This window comes from Oncorhynchus nerka, linkage group LG14 (genome assembly GCF_034236695.1).
Source record: "Oncorhynchus nerka isolate Pitt River linkage group LG14, Oner_Uvic_2.0, whole genome shotgun sequence".
Classification (NCBI taxonomy): domain Eukaryota; kingdom Metazoa; phylum Chordata; class Actinopteri; order Salmoniformes; family Salmonidae; genus Oncorhynchus; species Oncorhynchus nerka.
In genome coordinates this window covers 62,520,714-62,543,991 of record NC_088409.1, presented here as the reverse complement: position 1 = coordinate 62,543,991, position 23,278 = coordinate 62,520,714, and the positions used below count along the sequence as shown (strand labels likewise).

The 23,278-nt window shown below is 48.8% G+C and overlaps 1 protein-coding gene across 1 annotated transcript in view; it reads left to right on the top strand.

The window, feature by feature from the left end:
• Positions 1-23,278, top strand: part of LOC115141632 (double PHD fingers 1) — a 53,677-nt gene that overhangs the window by 14,690 nt on the left and 15,709 nt on the right. The window contains 7 exon segments of the mRNA XM_029680681.2: positions 4,311-4,340; positions 4,937-5,097; positions 5,943-6,050; positions 6,345-6,472; positions 8,896-8,991; positions 11,437-11,515; positions 11,975-12,106. Of these exon segments, the coding sequence (XP_029536541.2) occupies positions 4,311-4,340; positions 4,937-5,097; positions 5,943-6,050; positions 6,345-6,472; positions 8,896-8,991; positions 11,437-11,515; positions 11,975-12,106 (734 nt within the window).

Below are 23,278 nucleotides of genomic sequence, written 5' to 3'. Positions count from 1 at the left end.
AACCAGACATGTGGAGGTCTACAATCATTTTTCTGAGATCTTGGCTGATTTCTTTTGATTTTCCCATGATGTCAAGCAAAGAGGCACTGAGTTTGAAGGTAGGTCTTGAAATACATCCACCGGTACACCTCCAATTTACTCAAAGGATGTCAATTAGCCTATCAGAAGCTTCTAAAGCCATGACATGATTTTCTGGAATTTTCCAAGCTGTTTAAAGGCAAGTCAACTTAGTGTATGTAAACTTCTGACCGACCGGAATTGTGATACAGTGAATTATGAAATAATCTGTCAGTAAACAATTGTTGGAAAAATTACTTGTGTCATGCACAAAATAGATGTCCTAACCGACTGTGGTTGAAAAACAAGTTTTAATGACTCCAACCTAAGTGTATGTAAACTTCCGACTTCAACTGTATGTATTAACAGTATACTCTATAGCTGCAATTTTATATATTGTACAGGTGTAGCATCTTAATTTGAATCACTCTTTTGTTGCTGAGAATTATAGACAAGCTTCGTGATTTACATACATTCACTGAAAACCCTCACGTACACACGGTTATATTAAACACAGAGGGAAACTATCACACTCAACGGAACGACTTGATTAGTGTAGTGTCAACAACGCAGCCACTGCCAGCTAGCCTACAAAGTCAACAACGCAGCCACTGCCAGCTAGCCTACTTCAGCAGTACTGTATCATTTTAATCATTTTAGTCAATAAGATTCTTGCTACGTAAGCTTAACTTTCTGAACATTCGAGATGTGTAGTCCACTTGTCATTCCAATCTCCTTTGCATTAGCGTAGCCTCTTCTGTAGCCTGTCAACTATGTGTCTGTCTATCCCTGTTCTCTCCTCTCTGCACAGACCATACAAACGCTCCACACCGCGTGGCCGCGGCCACCCTAATCTGGTGGTCCCAGCGCGCACGACCCACGTGGAGTTCCAGGTCTCCGGTAGCCTCTGGAACTGCCGATCTGCGGCCAACAAGGCAGAGTTCATCTCAGCCTATGCCTCCCTCCAGTCCCTCGACTTCTTGGCACTGACGGAAACATGGATCACCACAGATAACACTGCTACTCCTACTGCTCTCTCTTCGTCCGCCCACGTGTTCTCGCACACCCCGAGAGCTTCTGGTCAGCGGGGTGGTGGCACCGGGATCCTCATCTCTCCCAAGTGGTCATTCTCTCTTTCTCCCCTTACCCATCTGTCTATCGCCTCCTTTGAATTCCATGCTGTCACAGTTACCAGCCCTTTCAAGCTTAACATCCTTATCATTTATCGCCCTCCAGGTTCCCTCGGAGAGTTCATCAATGAGCTTGATTCCTTGATAAGCTCCTTTCCTGAGGACGGCTCACCTCTCACAGTTCTGGGCGACTTTAACCTCCCCCACGTCTACCTTTGACTCATTCCTCTCTGCCTCCTTCTTTCCACTCCTCTCCTCTTTTGACCTCACCCTCTCACCTTCCCCCTACTCACAAGGCAGGCAATACGCTCGACCTCATCTTTACTAGATGCTGTTCTTCCACTAACCTCATTGCAACTCCTCCAAGTCTCCGACCACTACCTTGTATCCTTTTCCCTCTCGCTCTCATCCAACACTTCCCACACTGCCCCTACTCGGATGGTATCGCGCCGTCCCAACCTTCGCTCTCTCTCCCCCGCTACTCTCTCCTCTTCCATCCTATCATCTCTTCCCTCTGCTCAAACCTTCTCCAACCTATCTCCTGATTCTGCCTCCTCAACCCTCCTCTCCTCCCTTTCTGCATCCTTTGACTCTCTATGTCCCCTATCCTCCAGGCCGGCTCGGTCCTCCCCTCCCGCTCCGTGGCTCGACGACTCATTGCGAGCTCACAGAACAGGGCTCCGGGCAGCCGAGCGGAAATGGAGGAAAACTCGCCTCCCTGCGGACCTGGCATCCTTTCACTCCCTCCTCTCTACATTTTCCTCTTCTGTCTCTGCTGCTAAAGCCACTTTCTACCACTCTAAATTCCAAGCATCTGCCTCTAACCCTAGGAAGCTCTTTGCCACCTTCTCCTCCCTCCTGAATCCTCCTCCCCCTCCCCCTCCTCCCTCTCTGCAGATGACTTCGTCAACCATTTTGAAAAGAAGGTCGACGACATCCGATCCTCGTTTGCTAAGTCAAACGACACCGCTGGTTCTGCTCACACTGCCCTACCCTGTGCTCTGACCTCTTTCTCCCTCTCTCTCCAGATGAAATCTCGCGTCTTGTGACGGCCGGCCGCCCAACAACCTGCCCGCTTGACCCTATCCCCTCCTCTCTTCTCCAGACCATTTCCGGAGACCTTCTCCCTTACCTCACCTCGCTCATCAACTCATCCCTGACCGCTGGCTACGTCCCTTCCGTCTTCAAGAGAGCGAGAGTTGCACCCCTTCTGAAAAACCTACACTCGATCCCTCCGATGTCAACAACTACAGACCAGTATCCCTTCTTTCTTTTCTCTCCAAAACTCTTGAACGTGCCGTCCTTGGCCAGCTCTCCCGCTATCTCTCTCAGAATGACCTTCTTGATCCAAATCAGTCAGGTTTCAAGACTAGTCATTCAACTGAGACTGCTCTTCTCTGTATCACGGAGGCGCTCCGCACTGCTAAAGCTAACTCTCTCTCCTCTGCTCTCATCCTTCTAGACCTATCGGCTGCCTTCGATACTGTGAACCATCAGATCCTCCTCTCCACCCTCTCCGAGTTGGGCATCTCCGCGCGGCCCACGCTTGGATTGCGTCCTACCTGACAGGTCGCTCCTACCAGGTGGCGTGGCGAGAATCTGTCTCCCTCACCACGCACTCTCACCACTGGCGTCCCCCAGGGCTCTGTTCTAGGCCCTCTCCTATTCTCGCTATACACCAAGTCACTTGGCTCTGTCATAACCTCACATGGTCTCTCCTATCATTGCTATGCAGACGACACACAATTAATCTTCTCCTTTCCCCTTCTGATGACCAGGTGGCGAATCGCATCTCTGCATGTCTGGCAGACATATCAGTGTGGATGACGGATCACCACCTCAAGCTGAACCTCGGCAAGACGGAGCTGCTCTTCCTCCCGGGAAGGACTGCCCGTTCCATGATCTCGCCATCACGGTTGACAACTCCATTGTGTCCTCCTCCCAGAGCGCTAAGAACCTTGGCGTGATCCTGGACAACACCCTGTCGTTCTCAACTAACATCAAGGCGGTGGCCCGTTCCTGTAGGTTCATGCTCTACAACATCCGCAGAGTACGACCCTGCCTCACACAGGAAGCGGCGCAGGTCCTAATCCAGGCACTTGTCATCTCCCGTCTGGATTACTGCAACTCGCTGTTGGCTGGGCTCCCTGCCTGTGCCATTAAACCCCTACAACTCATCCAGAACGCCGCAGCCCGTCTGGTGTTCAACCTTCCCAAGTTCTCTCACGTCACCCCGCTCCTCCGCTCTCTCCACTGGCTTCCAGTTGAAGCTCGCATCCGCTACAAGACCATGGTGCTTGCCTACGGAGCTGTGAGGGGAACGGCACCTCAGTACCTCCAGGCTCTGATCAGGCCCTACACCCAAACAAGGGCACTGCGTTCATCCACCTCTGGCCTGCTCGCCTCCCTACCACTGAGGAAGTACAGTTCCCGCTCAGCCCAGTCAAAACTGTTCGCTGCTCTGGCCCCCCAATGGTGGAACAAACTCCCTCACGACGCCAGGACAGCGGAGTCAATCACCACCTTCCGGAGACACCTGAAACCCCACCTCTTTAAGGAATACCTAGGATAGGATAAAGTAATCCTTCTCACCCCCCTTAAAAGATTTAGATGCACTATTGTAAAGTGGCTGTTCCACTGGATGTCATAAGGTGAACGCACCAATTTGTAAGTCGCTCTGGATAAGAGCGTCTGCTAAATGACTTAAATGTAAATGTAATGTAAATGTAAATGAACAGTATTGGACTTTTCACGTCGCCTCATTTTAACCGGTTAATAGCCTAACCACCAATCAAGCAACATTCTGGATTTACACGTTCAAATCCTGTTGTTGAAGGATTATTTTGCTGCGACAATATAGGTCAAATTAAGATCCTACATCTGTATAGTATACTGTATGGATAATGAGCCTATGTTCTACAGAACATATACTGTGATCTTATATGCTTTCCACTGTCAAATGTATGGTTCTGATCCTATATACTGTGTAGTCTATGAACAATATGCTTTATGTCTGCCATGGCTGGCAACCTTGGTGTTGTGACTGTGTTAGAGAAGCACCGGGAATGAAATAGGATGAGGAAGGCAGTGACTCACAGTGTCCCTCTATCTCTCTGTTCACAGGCAATCTGGAGGAACAGTCATTAAGAACAGGTAGGGAGGGAGGGAGTGAGGGAGTGAGGGAGGGAGGAGGGAGGGGAGAAGGGAGGGAGGGAGGGAGGGGGGGAGGTGGGTGCACAAGATAACAAACTAAATCAACTTTACAGGATACACTCTGACCCACGTTCACATCTACTACATAGACTTGCATTCATGTACAGTACAGATATACACATATTACTCTAGCACTAAGTACCCACACGTATAACTATACACACACACAGACATGATGTGATGTCTGGGAGGGAACAGTCTATTCTACCTCATCTGGCGATGCTGATAGCCTCTCTGTCCACACATTCAGAGCACTGTGTCTCACAGTTCATCTGTCGCTACATCCACTGTGTGTGCGCGCCTGCGTGTGTCACTACTGATGCGTCTCTACATGCCCTGGCACAACACATCCCAGGCCCTCTGAGAAAACCACGGCCAGATACACAGAGAGAGACCGAGGAATGATACTGTACTTTGGCAAAATATGTATTTTCTCACTGTAGAGTGGACATTATGCAATGTTGATCTGCGGGTCCTCAAATGACCTAGGTTAACAGGGCTCTCTTTCTTGCCTCCCTGTACCCGCTGTGGGCCAGTCTGGGCGAGGAGTTCTACAGAGAGGCCATCGAGCACTGCCGCAGCTACAATGCCCGCCTGTGTGCTGAGCGCTCCATGCGCCTGCCCTTCCTGGACTCCCAGACCGGCGTGGCACAGAGCAACTGCTACATCTGGATGGAGAAGAACCACCGCGGCCCAGGTGTGTGTGTGTGTGTGTGTGTAAGGCCTGTGCTTGCCTGTGTGTGTGTGTGTGTGTGTGTGTGTTCCAATGCATGCAGCCCTGTAATAAAACACAGGGTAAGAGGCAGCATGAAGAGGTATGAGGCCTGGGGTAGGGAGGTCTGGAACACATCTTTGGTTCTCTTCTGCTCTCAGCCCTTTGTCCTCTTTGTTGTTCCTCCCTCTCCTCCCTCTCTCTTCCTTTCTCTCTCCCCCCTCTCTCACACCCCTGTATAGTATCAGTGTGTCTGTGTGTTTCACAGGAGGTTGGTGGCACCTTATTAGAGGAGGACGGGTTCGTGGTAATGGCTGGAGCCCTAATCAGTGGAACGGTATCAAAATACATTAAACACATGGTTACCACGGTTACCAGGTGTTTGATGCCATTCCAGACGTTAGTATGAGCCGTCCTCCCCTCAGCAGCCTCCACTGGTGTGTGTGTGTGTGTGTGTGTGTGTGTGTGTGTGTGTGTGTGTGTGTGTGTGTGTGTGTGTGTGTGTGTGTGTGTGTGTGTGTGTGTGTGTGTGTGCATGTGTACAGTATGCCTGAGTTTTGAGTTAGTTGTGTGTTTCAGTGTGGATGAGTGACACTGTGTTGTTTTTACTGACATAAAAGGCCGATAGAGGTATTGCTTTTTCAAGCAAATAAACCTCAACCAAAGAATTATGTTTGCACAAAAAAAAAAAACTATTTTTGAAGTGGATATAAAATGATATTCACCTACAGAATCATTGCAAGTAGATAACATCATGGCCTTAACGCCTTCATCATAGCTGTGTCTGCTTTTCACATGACTTCATTCCTCTGGCGTTGTTTGGCCCCCAGGTTTGGCCCCAGGACAGCTGTATACTTACCCTGCCCGCTGCTGGCGCAAGAAGAGACGGTTAAACATTCTGGAGGACCCGCGCCTCGGACCCATTGAGTTTAAGATCGGTACGAGACAGGGGGGAGCAGAGGAGGCTGGTGGCACCTTAATTGGGGAGGACTGCCTTATGGTCATGGCTGGAGTGGGATATGTGGAACGGTATCAAATACATCAGTGGTTTCCAGGTGTTTGATTCCATTCCATCCGCTCCGTTCCAGACAGTGTTAGGAGCTGTTGTGTTAGTCTGTCAGGGCAAAGTGATAGCTGGGGATGAAGTCTAACATGTATTAGCAGGGGGAGTGTTACTGTTATGTGTGTATTGGTGGGGGGATACTAACGTACGGTATGGTGTGTGTGTTCAGACTACGAGGCGTCTCTGAAGAAGGAAGGGGGCTTGCCGGAGGGGCCGGTGTTGGAATCACTGCTCAGTGGAGAGACTCTGGACAAGAAGGTGGAGGCCAAGGAAGAGGAACCTATGAGCGAGTGCCAGGTAAGAGGAGTTTAGAATCACTCATGGTGGCCTGCACACACACACACACACACGCGCGCGCGCGCAAGTTCCAGTCTCCATCTCTTATGCTCTCTCCGAGCCCGCTGACGTGTTCCTCTACATCTTCACCTTGGAGTTGCTGTGTAGTTTCTTTCTTCTCCTCCCCCTCTCACTCTCACTCTTTATGCCTCTCTTGCTCCCTTTCTCTCCTCTCTCTCTCCTCCCTCCTCTCTCTCTTTCTCCTCTCTCCTCTCTCTCCTCTCTTCTCTTTCTCCTCTCTCCACTCGCTCTCTCTCTTCTCTCTCTCTCTCTCTCTCGCTCTCTCCACTCTCCACTCTCTTCTCTCTCTCTCCCGCTCTCTCTCTCTTCTCTCTCTCTCTCTCTCTTCTCTCTCTCGCTTCTCTCTCTCTCTCTCCCCTCTCTGCTCTCCCTCTCCCTCTCCCTCTCATGACTCCATCTGTAGTATCAGTGACTCTGGTTGGCAGTGACACATCCCCTGCATCCATGACACTCCCCCACTGGCACAGTTCCTCTCCTCCTCCCCAGATGAAGTGTGTATTTTGGACAGAGACTGTATGAGTGTGTGTTTAGGAGGGAGAGAGAGAGCGCTGATGTGTGTGTTTCTGAATCTGTGTGTGCCTGCTTCCTCTTCCGGATGAGCTGTCATCTCCTCTGTGAGCTCCGTGTCTCCAGTCCCTACCCCACCTGCTCCAGACGTCTTCCTTCCCTAAGGTCGACAATTAGCCAATTAGCGCTTCAATAAATGGCCCACACAGCAAGCCCGGGGCTCTGTTGGGGCTAGGCCTCTGACCCTGGGCCTTGCCTAGCTCCTGTACCCAGCAGGAAGCTAACAGAGGAGGGCTTTGGTTTCCTCCTCCATTACAGCTTCTCTGGGCCTTGCCTAGCTCCTGTACCCAGCAGGAAGCGAACAGAGGAGGGCTTTGGTTTCCTCCTCCATTACAGCTTCTCTCCATATGCTCATTTTAGAGTTTATTCTTTTGTCACTTGTGACACTTGTTTTTTTGTCACCTCTCTTTGTTATTTGTCAAGGATACTTTCACAGGCCCATGTGTTGTACTTTCTATTTGCAGAATATGTTGATACTTTTTGCCAATGAGAGGAAGTGTTTATTTCACTCCTACATGAATAACAGCATAGTGCTCTCCTGGTCACTAGTAGTTTAAGAGGGAGGGGGGGGGGGTTGTGTTAAAAGGAGGGGAGGCCAACCCTTACTGGTCTAATTTATTGATTGTCCTCTGGACTTGTGTCTCTCTCTGTCTCGGTGTCTCTTTCTGACTCGGTGTCTCTCTGTGTCTCTCTGCGTCTCTGTGTCTCTCTGTCTATGGGTCTCTCTCCATCTCCGTGTCTCTCTCTGCCTTGGTGTCTCTCTCTGTCTCGGTGTCTCTCTCTGTCTCGGTGTCTCTCTCTGTCTCGGTGTCTCTCTCTGTCTCTCTATCTCTCTCTCTCTCTCTCTCTGTATCTCTCCCCATATCTCTCTCTCTCTCTCTCTCTCTCTCTCTCTCTCTCTCTCTCTCTCTCTCTGTATCTATCTCTGTATCTCTCTCTCTCTGTATCTCTCTCTCTCTCTCTCTCTCTCTCTCTCTCTCTCTGTATCTCTCCCCGTATCTCTCTCTCTCTCTCTCTCTCTCTCTCTCTCTCTCTCTCTCTCTCTCTCTCTGTATCTATCTCTGTATCTCTCTCTCTCTCTGTATCTCTCTCTCTATCTCTTTCTCTCTCTCTGTGTATCTCTCTCTCTTTCTCTGTGTGTATCTCTCTCTCTCTCTCTCTCTGTGTATCTCTCTTTGTCTCTGTTTCTCCCTCTCTCTTTCATTCTGTACCTCTCCCTCTCTCTCTGTGTGTATCTTTCTCCCTCTCTGTATCTATCTCTGTATCTCTCTCTCTCTCTGTATCTCTCTCTCTATCTCTTTCTCTCTCTCTCTGTATCTCTCCTCTCTCTCTCTCTCTCCCTCTCTCTCTCTGTATCTCTCTCTCTCTTTCTCTCTCTCTGTGTATCTCTCTCTCTTTCTCTCTCTCTCTGTGTATCTCTCTCTCTCTCTCTCTGTGTGTATCTCTCTTTCTCTCTGTATCTCTCTCTCTCTCTGTATATCTTTCTCCCTCTCTCTTTCTCTCTGTATCTCTCCATCTCTCTCTCTGTGTATCTTTATCCCTCTCTTTCTCTCTGTGTATCTCTCTATTTGTTTTTGTCCCATGTATGACCTGGTCCCTGTTTTATTGTACTGTTATCCAGTTGCAGCACCAGGAATTCACTGGGGTAGCTGCACATTCTTTATTGGGGAGCTAGTGGAGATACTAGGCTTATTTTGAGGATGCTTCAGCACCGGCAAGCCCCTCCCTGGAGCGCCTCCCTGCTGATATCTCGTCTGAGCTGCTCCTCTGATGTTCTGGTGTGTCTTCATCTTCAGAAGTTGCTGGTCGGTGATTTCCCCCATGAACTGGAAGCGGAGGAGATGGAAGAGGACGTCCCCAAACGCAAGAACCGCAAGAACCGCGAAGGACGGGTAAGACGAGTGAAACACACAGGACGATACAGCCATCTACTGTACCTGTATGTTGTCACTGCATAGGGCAACATTTTCCTCTCGCAAATACACAAGAGTGCTATGAGTTAATGCACCGCAACATTTTACATAAATGGGAGATCTGAAACTTCCGCTTCCATTTGCATCGCATGTAGTGTGTATCCATGTGTATACCAAAACTGCTTCAACTAAACTACCTTCTCACATTTTGCTCATATTGTAATTTCACTCCTCCTGTCTATTTGAAATGTTACTGTATTTGAAATGTTACTTGAATTTGAACTGTTCATTTAATTTTACTCATCCTCTCTTTCAACTTCCCGTTAACACTTTAGTATTTATCAAGAGAAGTAACTTATAGAAAAAACATTAATGGAGGTAAAACAGCCGGTCAACTGATCCATCGCCCTGAATGAGACAGTTACAGGCTTCCTCCCTCCATCCAGTTCCCTTCACATTTCAGAGAGCTAGCTGACTCTCTTGTCTAGTACGTAGGACCCACTGCGAGTTATGAAAACTCCAGCCTCTCAAGTGGTGCTATCAAATACTCGTGGAAGCCCTCTCCCTCTCCTCCTGCTGTACTGAGAGGGTGAGGGGAAGCATCGGCAGCTCCTTAATCCATTCTAGCTCCTCTGCTCTGGCTGGCTCTCTTCTCTCCTCTTCTCTCCTCTTCACTCCTCTTCTCTTCTCTTCTCCTTCCGGCTCCTCTCTCCTACCCGCTTCTCTTCTCTCCTCTTCCCTCCTCTTCTCTCCTCTTCACTCTTCTTCTCTTCTCTTCTCCTTCCGGCTCCTCTCTCCTACCCGCTTCTCTTCTCTGCTCTTCTCTTCTCCTTCCGGCTCCTCTCTCCTACCCGCTTCTCTTCTCTGCTCTTCTCTTCTCTTCTCCTTCCGGCTCCTCTCTCCTGCCCGCTTCTCTTCTCTGCTCTTCTCTTCTCCTTCCGGCTCCTCTCTCCTACCCGCTCCTCTTCTCTTCTCTTCTCTTCTCTTCTCCTTCCGGCTCCTCTCTCCTACCCGCTTCTCTTCTCTCCTCTTCACTCCTCTTCTCTTCTCCTTCCGGCTCCTCTCTCCTACCCGCTTCTCTTCTCTGCTCTTCTCTTCTTTTCTCTTCTCTTCTCTTCTCTTCTCTTCTCTTCTCTTCTCCTTCCGGCTCCTCTCTCCTGCCCGCTTCTCTTCTCTGCTCTTCTCTTCTCTTCTCTTCTCTGCTCTTCTCTTCTCTGCTCTTCTCTTCTCTTCTCCTTCCGGCTCCTCTCTCCTACCCGCTCCTCTTCTCTTCTCTTCTCTTCTCCTTCCGGCTCCTCTCTCCTACCCACTCCTCTTCTCTTCTCTTCTCTTCTCTTCTCCTTCCGGCTCCTCTCTCCTACCCGCTTCTCTTCTCTCCTCTTCACTCCTCTTCTCTTCTCCTTCCGGCTCCTCTCTCCTACCCGCTTCTCTTCTCTGCTCTTCTCTCCTCTTCTCTTCTCTTCTCTTCTCTTCTCCTTCCGGCTCCTCTCTCCTACCCGCTTCTCTTCTCTCCTCTTCACTCCTCTTCTCTTCTCTTCTCCTTCCGGCTCCTCTCTCCTGCCCGCTTCTCTTCTCTGCTCTTCTTTTCTCTTCTCCTTCCGGCTCCTCTCTCCTACCCGCTCCTCTTCTCTTCTCTTCTCTTCTCTTCTCCTTCCGGCTCCTCTCTCCTACCCGCTTCTCTTCTCTCCTCTTCACTCCTCTTCTCTTCTCTTCTCCTTCCGGCTCCTCTCTCCTGCCCGCTTCTCTTCTCTGCTCTTCTCTTCTCTTCTCCTTCCGGCTCCTCTCTCCTACCCGCTCCTCTTCTCTGCTCTTCTCTTCTCTTCTCCTTCCGGCTCCTCTCTCCTGCCCACTCCTCTTCTCTCAGGCAGTCAGACGTACAGTAGCAGCCGTGCACTGAGTACCAAGAAGCCCCCCTCAGCTTTAAAGATAAAACAGATACATATTCATATCTCAGTTCACTATACTCAATTTGTACATTTTGGGAGGGAGGTTGGAAACAAGTCATTATTGCAAGTGTATTAGTAGTGTATGAATGGTCGTGTGGGCATTAGATACAGGACATTGTATGCACAGTATTTCGACATGCAGTGAGTTATCAGATCACGTACGTGGATGCATTCTAAAGAACTCTTATTAGACGAGAAAGGCGTCTCTCTCTCTCCGTCCTGTGTGAAGCCTCGCTGCAGGCTGTAAGACTGTATCTGTCATCCAAACAGCCATGTTGTTAATTGGAGCTTGAAGTTCCCTGGTAGGTGTCATCAACCCCGCCTGTCTGAGGAAAGAGTGATTAGAGTGAAGGGAAGGGGGCACCTGTTAAAGTAGCAGATGATTATGGTGTGTGTGTGTGTGTGTGTGTGTGTGTGTGTGTGTGTGTGTGTGTGTGTGTGTGTGAACTCCGTTCACCCGTCTGTGTTCTCGTTGCAGGCCTGTGGTGTAGGGGGTATGAGGAAGAGACAAGAACCCAGCACCATTGAGGACAGGGACAAGCCGTACGTCTGTGACAGTGAGTATCACACGAGCGCACGTGAACGCACACACACATGCGCGCACGCATGCACAGACACACACACACACGCCATGTCTAAGAGCCATAGACAACATTCTTACTGCAGGCTAAACTACGCTGGCAAGCATATGGCTGCTGTCTCCACTCTGCACGAAGCAAGCAATTCTCTCACTGCCAATGTTAAGGGGACAACTCCTCTAGTGGGAATGAGAGCGCTGTTAAGGCTGCTAGAACAACAAGCGTTTAACGGGAACACTATAGAGAAATCTATCGAGCAATATTCCAACTGAAACGGTGACATGGCATTAGCTCGCGATGGATCAGCATTCATTCATTGTTAGTGTATCTATTTTCAGTGGCGCACGATTGATAGATATGGTATAAGTATGTTATGCTGATTGTATTGGGCTACATTTAGTTATGTCTCTTGATTGTGTGTGTGTGTGTGTGTTCCAGTCTGTGGGAAGCGCTATAAAAACCGCCCGGGCCTGAGCTACCACTACACTCACACACACCTAGCGGACGAGGAGGGAGAGGAGGACTCTGAGCGACACACCCTGCCCTTCCAGCGCAAGAACAACCACAAGCGTGAGTCCATGTGTTACAGCGGGCTCTACGCTCTACCCTGAGGCTGGCTACTGCACTATGTCATGTGTTACAGCGGGTTCTACACTCTACCCTGAGGCTGGCTGCTGCACTATGTCATGTGTTACAGCGGGCTCTACGCTCTACCCTGAGGCTGGCTACTGCACTATGTCATGTGTTACAGTGGGCTCTACGCTCTACCCTGAGGCTGACTACTGCACTATGTCATGTGTTACAGCGGGCTCTACCCTGAGGCTGGCTACTGCACTATGTCATGTGTTACAGCGGGCTCTACGCTCTACCCTGAGGCTGGCTACTGCACTATGTCATGTGTTACAGCGGGCTCTACCCTGAGGCTGGCTACTGCACTATGTCATGTGTTACAGCGGGTTCTACACTCTACCCTGAGGCTGGCTACTGCACTATGTCATGTGTTACAGCGGGCTCTACGCTCTACCCTGAGGCTGGCTACTGCACTATGTCATGTGTTACAGCGGGCTCTACGCTCTACCCTGAGGCTGGCTGCTGCACTATGTCATGTGTTACAGCAGGCTCTACGCTCTACCCTGAGGCTGGCTACTGCACTATGTCATGTGTTACAGCGGGCTCTACGCTCTACCCTGAGGCTGGCTACTGCACTATGTCATGTGTTACAGCGGGCTCTACGCTCTACCCTGAGGCTGGCTGCTGCACTATGTCATGTGTTACAGCGGGCTCTTACCTCTACCCTGAGGCTGGCTGCTGCACTATGTCATGTGTTACAGCAGGCTCTACGCTCTACCCTGAGGCTGGCTACTGCACTATGTCATGTGTTACAGTGGGCTCTACGCTCTACCCTGAGGCTGACTACTGCACTATGTCATGTGTTACAGCGGGCTCTACCCTGAGGCTGGCTACTGCACTATGTCATGTGTTACAGCGGGCTCTACGCTCTACCCTGAGGCTGGCTACTGCACTATGTCATGTGTTACAGCGGGCTCTACCCTGAGGCTGGCTACTGCACTATGTCATGTGTTACAGCGGGTTCTACACTCTACCCTGAGGCTGGCTACTGCACTATGTCATGTGTTACAGCGGGCTCTACGCTCTACCCTGAGGCTGGCTACTGCACTATGTCATGTGTTACAGCGGGCTCTACGCTCTACCCTGAGGCTGGCTGCTGCACTATGTCATGTGTTACAGCGGGCTCTTACCTCTACCCTGAGGCTGGCTGCTGCACTATGTCATGTGTTACAGCAGGCTCTACGCTCTACCCTGAGGCTGGCTGCTGCACTATGTCATGTGTTACAGCGGGTTCTACACTCTACCCTGAGGCTGGCTACTGCACTATGTCATGTGTTACAGCGGGCTCTACGCTCTACCCTGAGGCTGGCTACTGCACTATGTCATGTGTTACAGCGGGCTCTACGCTCTACCCTGAGGCTGGCTGCTGCACTATGTCATGTGTTACAGCGGGCTCTTACCTCTACCCTGAGGCTGGCTGCTGCACTATGTCATGTGTTACAGCAGGCTCTACGCTCTACCCTGAGGCTGGCTGCTGCACTATGTCATGTGTTAAAGCGGGCTCTACGCTCTACCCTGAGGCTGGCTGCTGCACTATGTCATGTGTTACAGTGGGCTCTGCGCTCTACCCTGAGCCTGGCTGCTGCACTATGTCATGTGTTACAGCGGGCTCTACCCTGAGGCTGGCTGCTGCTCTATGTCATGTGTTACAGCGGGCTCTACGCTCTACCCTGAGGCTGGCTGCTGCACTATGTCATGTGTTACAGCGGGCTCTACGCTCTACCCTGAGGCTGGCTGCTGCACTATGTCATGTGTTACAGCGTGCTCTGCGCTCTACCCTGAGGCTGGCTGCTGCACTATGTCATGTGTTACAGCGGGCTCTACGCTCTACCCTGAGGCTGGCTGCTGCACTATGTCATGTGTTACAGCAGGCTCTACGCTCTACCCTGAGGCTGGCTGCTGCACTATGTCATGTGTTACAGCGGGCTCTACGCTCTACCCTGAGGCTGGCTGCTGCACTATGTCATGTGTTACAGTGGGCTCTGCGCTCTACCCTGAGGCTGGCTGCTGCACTATGTCATGTGTTACAGCGGGCTCTACCCTGAGGCTGGCTGCTGCTCTATGTCATGTGTTACAGCGGGCTCTACGCTCTACCCTGAGGCTGGCTGCTGCACTATGTCATGTGTTACAGCGGGCTCTACGCTCTACCCTGAGGCTGGCTGCTGCACTATGTCATGTGTTACAGCGGGCTCTGCGCTCTACCCTGAGGCTGGCTGCTGCACTATGTCATGTGTTACAGCGGGCTCTACGCTCTACCCTGAGGCTGGCTGCTGCACTATGTCATGTGTTACAGCAGGCTCTACGCTCTACCCTGAGGCTGGCTGCTGCACTATGTCATGTGTTACAGCGGGCTCTACGCTCTACCCTGAGGCTGGCTGCTGCACTATGTCATGTGTTACAGTGGGCTCTGCGCTCTACCCTGAGGCTGGCTGCTGCACTATGTCATGTGTTACAGCGGGCTCTACCCTGAGGCTGGCTGCTGCACTATGTCATGTGTTACAGCAGGCTCTACGCTCTACCCTGAGGCTGGCTGCTGCACTATGTCATGTGTTACAGCAGGTTCTACGCTCTACCCTGAGGCTGGCTGCTGCACTATGTCATGTGTTTCAGCAGGCTCTACGCTCTACCCTGAGGCTGGCTGCTGCACTATGTCATGTGTTACAGCGGGCTCTGCGCTCTACCCTGAGGCTGGCTGCTGCACTATGTCATGTGTTACAGCGGGCTCTACCCTGAGGCTGGCTACTGCACTATGTCATGTGTTACAGCGGGCTCTACCCTGAGGCTGGCTACTGCACTATGTCATGTGTTACAGCGGGCTCTACGCTCTACCCTGAGGCTGGCTGCTGCACTATGTCATGTGTTACAGCGGGCTCTACGCTCTACCCTGAGATTGGCTGCTACACTATGTCATGTGTTACAGCGGGCTCTACCCTGAGGCTGGCTACTGCACTATGTCATGTGTTACAGCGGGCTCTACGCTCTACCCTGAGGCTGGCTACTGCACTATGTCATGTGTTACAGCGGGCTCTACACCCTACCCTGAGGCTGGCTGCTACACTATGTCATGTGTTACAGCGGGCTCTGCGCTCTACCCTGAGGCTGGCTGCTGCACTATGTCATGTGTTACAGCGGGCTCTACCCTGAGGCTGGCTACTACACTATGTCATGTGTTACAGCGGGCTCTGCGCTCTACCCTGAGACTGGCTGCTGCACTATGTCATGTGTTACAGCGGGCTCTACCCTGAGGCTGGCTGCTACACTATGTCATGTGTTACAGCGGGCTCTACGCTCTACCCTGAGACTGGCTGCTGCACTATGTCATGTGTTACAGCGGGCTCTACCCTGAGGCTGGCTGCTACACTATGTCATGTGTTACAGCGGGCTCTACGCTCTACCCTGAGACTGGCTGCTGCACTATGTCATGTGTTACAGCGGGCTCTACCCTGAGGCTGGCTGCTACACTATGTCATGTGTTACAGCGGGCTCTACGCTCTACCCTGAGGCTGGCTGCTACACTATGTTATGTACCCTCCGCTCTCATGTCACGTCAGAGTAACCCACGCTGGACGCAGTATCCTACAGAATGTTCAATGTAGTAGCATTTCTGTCTGTCTGCATGTCTGTGATGCTGTTTGTCTAGCCCGGCCCTGAATTGGACGGTGTTAATTGGCTGAGCAGGGACATTGAGAGGAAGTGTGTCGGGAGGGGGTGGGGGGTCTTTTTGTTCCCCTCTCTCCCCCGGCCCGTTCCATGTCCGAGGTTGGTCATTTACACTGAGCAAGGATGCATCCCAAATGGCACTTTGTAGGGAATAGGGTGTCATTTGGGACGCGGGCAGAAACACAGCTGTAGTCGTCCCCACATCAATGTCCTTGTAGAAAAATACCCATTTACCTCCTGGAGTTAATTGGCTGAGTGCTGGTTTAGATTGGCCTGTCTTAGTGGATTGTCCGTCACTGGGTCCTGGTGCTGATGCTTGTGTGTTCTGTGTTGTGTCGTGTGTGTGCTGCAGTTTCAGGACTCTGCAGGGTGAAAGAGAAGACATTGGTTGCATTTGAGAGGTTTATTATCCTCCTCTCTTCTCCTCCTGCTACACACACGCACGCACGCACTCACTCACACACACACTCACCAATACATGCACAAAACTCAATCCTCTTGTGAAATGAAAATAGAAGCCTATTGTTTGTGTGGGTGTTTCTATGTTATGGTTTTCCCAATATGCTAAGTGTCAAGTTGCAGATGCACCCCCCTTTATATTACACCATATATAATGATATTACTATGAATGGTTATAATGAAACTGGTCCATACATTATTCATGTAATATTCTCCCTAAAATGTGGCTAGACTAGAGTCTGTAAGCCTGGTTCAGGCAAAGTTAAAGGAACACTCCACCCAAAAAACTATCTTTTAGTATTTGTTGCATTAGTCCATTGTTGATATAGTCCCAGAATGTTTTGCATGTCCGCAATCAAGTTTTCAAGACATATTTTGAAATGCAGAACTTTCAAAATGCAGAAACCCAAATGGAGTAGAAGATTTGCTGAAATCCATAAAATGTAGTTATTTTACCCCCCCTCCCCCCCATCATCCACTCCCTCTTCTCTCTGACTCTCTCTCCCCCTCTTCTCTCTGACTCTCTCTCCCTCTCTCCGTTTCCCATCAGTTTGATGAATGACAGATTATTCCACAAGGAGATGAGATTCTCTCTTTCCCTCTCCTCTCTCTCACGGTTCACCATGCCTTCTTTCCTCTCCCTCTTCTCTCTCTCTCTCTCTCTCTCTCTCTCTCTCTCTCTCTCTCTCTCTCACGGTTCACCATGCCTTCTTTCCTCTCCCTCTTCTCTGACTCTCTCTTTCTCTCTCTCTCTCTGACTCTCTCCCTCTCTCCGTTTCCCATCAGTTTGATGAATGACAGATTATTCCACAAGGAGATGAGATTCTCTCTCTCTCTCTCTCTCTCTCTCTCTCTCTCTCTCTCTCTCTCTCTCTCTCTCTCACGGTTCACCATGCTTTCTTTCCTCTCTCTCTCTCTCTGACTCTCTCTCTCTCACGGTTCACCATGCTTTCTTTCCTCTCCCTCTCCCTCTTCTCTCTCTCTCTCTCTCTCTCTCTCTCTCTCTCACAGTTCACCATGCTCTCTTTCCTCTCCCTCTTCTCTCTCTCTCTCTCTCTCTCTCTCTCTCTCTCTCCACAGTTCACCATGCCTTCTTTCTCTCTCTCTCTCTCTCTCTCTCTCTCTTTCTCTCTCTCTCTCTCTCACGGTTCACCATGCCTTCTTTCCTCTTCTCTCTGACTCTCTCTCTCTCTCTCTCTCTTATGGTTCACCATGCCTTCTTTCCTCTCCCTCTTCTCTCTCTCTCTCTCTCTCTCTACAGTTCACCATGCCTTCTTTTCTCTCTCGCTCTCTCTCTCTCTCTCTCTCTCTCTCTCTCTCTCTCTCTCTCTCTCACGGTTCACCATGCCTTCTTTCCTCTCCCTCTTCTCTCTGACTCTCTCTCTCTCTCTCTCTCTCTCTTATGGTTCACCATGCCTTCTTTCCTCTCCCTCTTCTCTCTCTCTCTCTCTCTCTCTCTCTCTCTCTCTCTCTCCACAGTTCACCATGCCTTCTTTCCTCTCTCTCTCTCTCTCTCTCTCTCTCTCTCTCTCTCTCTCTCTCTGACTCTCTCTCACGGTTCACCATGCTTTCTTTCCTCTCCCTCTTCTCTCTCTCTCTCTCTCTCTCACAGTTCACCATGCTCTCTTTCCTCTCCCTCTTCTCTCTCTCTCTCTCTCTCTCTCTCTCTCTCTCTCTCTCTCTCTCTCTCTCCACAGTTCACCATGCCTTCTTTCCTCTCTCTCTCTCTCTCTCTCTCTCTCTCTCTCTCTCTCTCTCTCTCTCTCTCTCACGGTTCACCATGCCTTCTTTCCTCTTCTCTCTGACTCTCTCTCTCTCTCTTATGGTTCACCATGCCTTCTTTCCTCTCCCTCTCTCTCTCTCTCTCTCTCTCTCTACAGTTCACCATGCCTTCTTTTCTCTCTCGCTCTCTCTCTCTCTCTCTCTCTCTCTCTCTCTCTCTCTCTCTTTCACGGTTCACCATGCTTTCTTTCCTCTCCCTCTTCTCTCTGACTCTCTCTCTCCATTTCTTTCTCTCTGCTTTTGTCTTGTGATTTATCCATCGCTTTTTCTATATTTATTTCCATTGCAGGATTTGAAGCCGATTGTTCAATTGAACTGCAGCATAGAAATTCATGGCTGCCTCTCGATTTTTTTCTTCTTCATGAAGTGACAGAGGCAGGGGGTGGGTGGTGGGGGGCTGGTTTTGGGCATTGATGTGACGGGGGATTGAGGAGGGGAGAGGGGGTTGTTTACTTTAGAGGTCGGCCCTCTGGTGTGCACCTGAAAATTGGTTTTGTGAGCAGAAAGAGTCAAGCCAGTTCTCGTTAAGTCCTCTCCCCAAAACAGAATTGAGATTCCGAGTCTAGTTTATCTGGACGGACAGACGGTCGGAGGAGTGAGAGCAGGAGGGGGGGATGGAGGGAGGGAGGGGGGGATGGAGGGATGGAGAGGTGTAACATGTAATTGAGCCCTTTGAAGGTCAGCGTCCTTTTGTTCCTGTTTTTATTTTTTTATATATTTTAAATTCTTTCCCAGTTTCACCTCGCTCACAAAATGGCTTCGCTCACCTTGCTCCGCCACTGTGAGAAGGAATCCTTGTGATCAGCTATAAGGACTAAATGAATTATGTATCAAACCTAAAATGGCGTCCTGGCTGTCCCTGTTCTCTTTCTCTTTTTCTCGCTCTCTCTGTCTGTCTGTGGGGTAGAATACTATATGTGGAATGAGATCTATGGAGTCTGGTGGTTGGTTCTGTTCCAGCATATTCACATGTGATGAAAGTCCTGCAGTAAGAGAGAGCAAGTGGTCTTTTTAATGAGAGTCTAGTGACAGTGACAGTGGAGGGCCTGTGTCACTGTGTCATTGTAGGGACCTCGAACGTTCAGGCAGCTTCACAGACACTATAGAAGCTCCAGTCTAGAGCGCCCAGTTCAATTGTATGTAGTTGTTGCAATATTTTGTGAGTGGGCAACATATACTATCATCCAAAATAGACAAGTTGAATTATTATGCCATATTAAATGATTTTATAATGCGCTAATGTGGACAGTTTGTGTTACTGCCTTACACAAACTCGCATTTACAATTGAGTGATTTTGACCTCAGATTGTTGATGTTAATATAACAGTTTATGGTCATCAAGATAAAACTAAATACATTTCTTTAAACAGATAACTATACTGAACAAATATATAAACACAACATGTAAAGTGTTGGTTCCATGTTTCATGAGCTGAAATAATAAGATCCCATATCTTTTCCATTCGCACAAAAAGCTTATTTCTCTCACATTTTGTGCACAAATGTAACATCCTTGTTAGTGAGCATTTCTCCTTTACCAAGATAATCCATCCACCTGACAGGTGTGGCATATCAAGAAGCTGATTAAACAGCATGATCATTACACAAGTGCACCTTGTGCTGGGGACCATACACGGCTACTCTAAAATGTGCAGTTTTATCACAAAACAATGCCTCAGATGTCTCAAGTTTTGAGGCAGCGTGCAATTGGCATGCTGACTGCCGGAATGTCCACCAGAGATGTTGCCAGATAATTGAATGTTAATTTCTCTACCATAAGCCGCATCCAATGTAATTTTAGAAAATTTGGCAGTACATCCAACCGGCCTGACAACCGCAGTCCACGTGTAACCACGGCAGCCCAGGACCTCCACATCAGGCTTCTTCACCTGCGGGATCATCTGAGACCAGCCACCTGGACAGTTGATGAAACGGAAGAGTATTTCTGTCTATAATAAAGTCCTTTTGTAGGGAAAAACTCATTTTGATTGGCTGGGCCTGGCTCCCAAGTGGGTGGGGCTATGCCCTCCCAGGCCCACCCATGGCTGCACTCCTGCCCAGTCATGTGAAATCCATAGATTAGGGCCTAATTCATTTATTCCAATGGACTGATTTCCTCATACGAACTGTAACTCAGTAAAATCTTTGAAATTGTTGCATGTTGCGTTTTATGTTTTTGTTCAGTATATATTTGGTTTGGTACCATTGATTAACTCGTCCACCTGTCCATCACATTATTTAAACCGCAGTTGTGAAATTCAAACTCAAATGGCGAGGGAAAATGGGGGCGCTCTCTTTATAAAATCCGCCGGCCACAAACAAATACGTGGATTTGACATTCAAGCGATCACTCAAAGAGTCTTTTTAGACCTACCCATGGAGAGATGATTCAGTGACATTTTCCAGTCCAAAAAGTGTTGTATTTCCTTCTGTGTATTGGCCAGCTACTGTAAACATTGTCCCACAAGGAAGTGAGTTGATAAAAACAGGTTCTCATCCATCGACAGGTATATCTAGTATACCCAGAGCACAAATGGCACATGTAGTGGCAGTGAATTGTCCCAGTACCATTGATTTCCATACAATATTGACGTGAGTGATTCATCTGCGCATTGATTACAGTAGAACAAGCTAATCAATTTTAGTCTGGAATGACCGCTTGGTAAATTTGATGCGTGAGAAGGTAAGGTACTAATTTAGCAATTTACAAGTTATCTGAACAAGTGTGTGTGTGTGTGTGTGTGTATAGGGAGTAATTGTATGTATGTATTAGTCTTGAACATATCACAACAAAGCCATTTAAACTCAGTTTTTCACAATTCCTGACATTTAATCCTAATAAAAATTCCCTGTCTTAGGTTAGTTAGGATCACCACTTTATTTTAAGAATGTGAAATGTCAGAATAATAATAAGAGAGAATGATTTATTTCAGCTTTTATTTCTTTCATCACATTCCCAGTGGGTCAGACGTTTATATACAATCAATTAGTATTTGGTAGCATTGCGTTTAAATTGTTTAACTTGGGTCAAATGTTTCAGGTAGCCTTCCACAAGCTTCCCACAATAAGTTGGGTGAATTTTGGCCCATTCCTCCTGACAGCGCTGGTGTAACTGAGTCAGGTTTGCAGGCTTCCTTGCTCACACACGCTTTTTCAGTTCTGCCCACACATTTTCTATGGGATTGAGGTCAGGTATTACTGATGGCCACTCCAATACCTTGACTTTGTTGTCCTTAAGCCATTTTGCCACAACTTTGTAAGTATGCTTGGGGTCATTGTCCATTTGGAAGACCCATTTGCGACCAAGCTTTAACTTCCTGACTGATGTCTTGAGATGTTGCTTCAATATATCCATGTACTTTTCCTACTTCATGATGCCATCTATTTTGTGAAGTTAACCAGTCCCTCCTGCAGCAAAGCACCCCCACAACATGATGCTGCCACCCCCGTGCTTCACGGTTGGGATGGTGTTCTTTGGCTTCCAAGCATCCCCCTTTTCCTCCAAACATAACGATGGTCAGTATGGCCAAACAGTTCTATTTTTGTTTCCTCAGACCAGAGGACATTTCTCCAAAAAGTACCATCTTTATCCCCATGTGCAGTTGCAAACCGTAGTCTGGCTTTTATATGGCGATTTTGGAGCAGTGGCTTCTTCCCTGCTGAGCGGCCTTTCAGGTTATGTCGATATAGGACTCGTTTTACTGTGGATGTAGATACTTTTGTACCTGTTTCCTCCAGCATCTTCACAAGGTCCTTTGCTGTTGTTCTGGAATTGATTTGCACTTTTCGCACCAAAGTACGTTAATCTCTAGGACACAGAACGCGTCTCCTTCCTGAGCGGTATGACGGCTGCGTGGTCCCATGGTGTTCATATTTGCGTACTCTTGTTTCTACAGATGAATGTTGTACAGATGAACGTGGTACCTTCAGGCGTTTGAATATTGCTCCCAAGGATGAACCAGACTTGTGGAGGTCTACATTTTTCTTCTGAGGTCTTGGCTGATTTCTTTAGATTATCCCATGATGTCAAGCAAAGAGGCACTGAGTTTGAAGGTAGGCCTTGAAATACATGCACAGTTAAACCTCCAATTGACTCAAATTATGTCAATTAGCGTATCAGAAGCTTCTAAAGCCATGACATGATTTTCTGGAATTTTCCAAGCTGTTTAAAGGCACAGTCAACTTAGTGTATGTAAACTTCTGACCCACTGGAATTGTGATACAGTGAGTTATAAGTGAAATAATCTGTCTGTAAACAATTGTTGGAAAAATGACTTGTATCATGCACAAAGTAGATGTCCTAACCGACTTGCCAAAACTATAGTTGTTAACAAGAAATGTGTGGAGTGGTTGAAAAACAAGTTTTAATGACTCCAACCTAAGTGTATGTAAACTTCCCACTTCAACTGTATAAAAAACAGGAAGCAGCAACAGTATAATTTTCAACTAATGTTTGAGGAATCTATAATCGTACTTTTAACATTTTTACTGAAAAATGAGTTTGTCCTGGCTAGTCATTGTGTCCGTACTGTAGCAGACAGGTACAGGGCATGGTAGCCTATAGAGGAGACTGAGTAGTGATGCAGGCTGAGAGAGGACATGGGTGGTGGGGGCAGGGCAGTACCGTCAGGAACATACAAAACTCACCACCTGAACACACTACATGATCAGCATAGTCAGTCCCAGTTGCTCAGTCCTTTGCTTGCTGTGTAAACGGGGCTGGGACTTTGTCTACCAGATTGCCCCACCTTGGTAAGGAATGCCTCTTATTAGAGCGAAGACCATTCTGGGCTTTACCAAGTTACTTCCTCAACCTCGACCATCACCTTTAGCTGTAATTCTGGTCTGGTTTCCTCCTGAACATTCCACATGCTGGTGCCAGTGCCGGTACAGTAGCTTCCTACATAGCCAGACCAGCTCACGCTGCCTGCCGCCCCGCCACTGCACTGTCTCCTCTACTGCAACAAAGCAGGAAGAGAAAACGGCTGTTGCCTAGCAATCCGGTTGCTATAGTGACAGGCTGGGTTCCCTCCTAAAGAGTATGTTGTTATGTACATTGAGTAGGGAGGGGAAGAGGGGAGGGAGTGAAATTTGGCTTTGGAGGGGTTGAAACGGAGGGGGCAGAGGAGTTCATTAAATGCAACAGAAAGAAGAAAGCGAGAGAGAGAGAGAGTGAAAGAAGGAGAGTGAGAGTAAAGAATTCTCTTTATG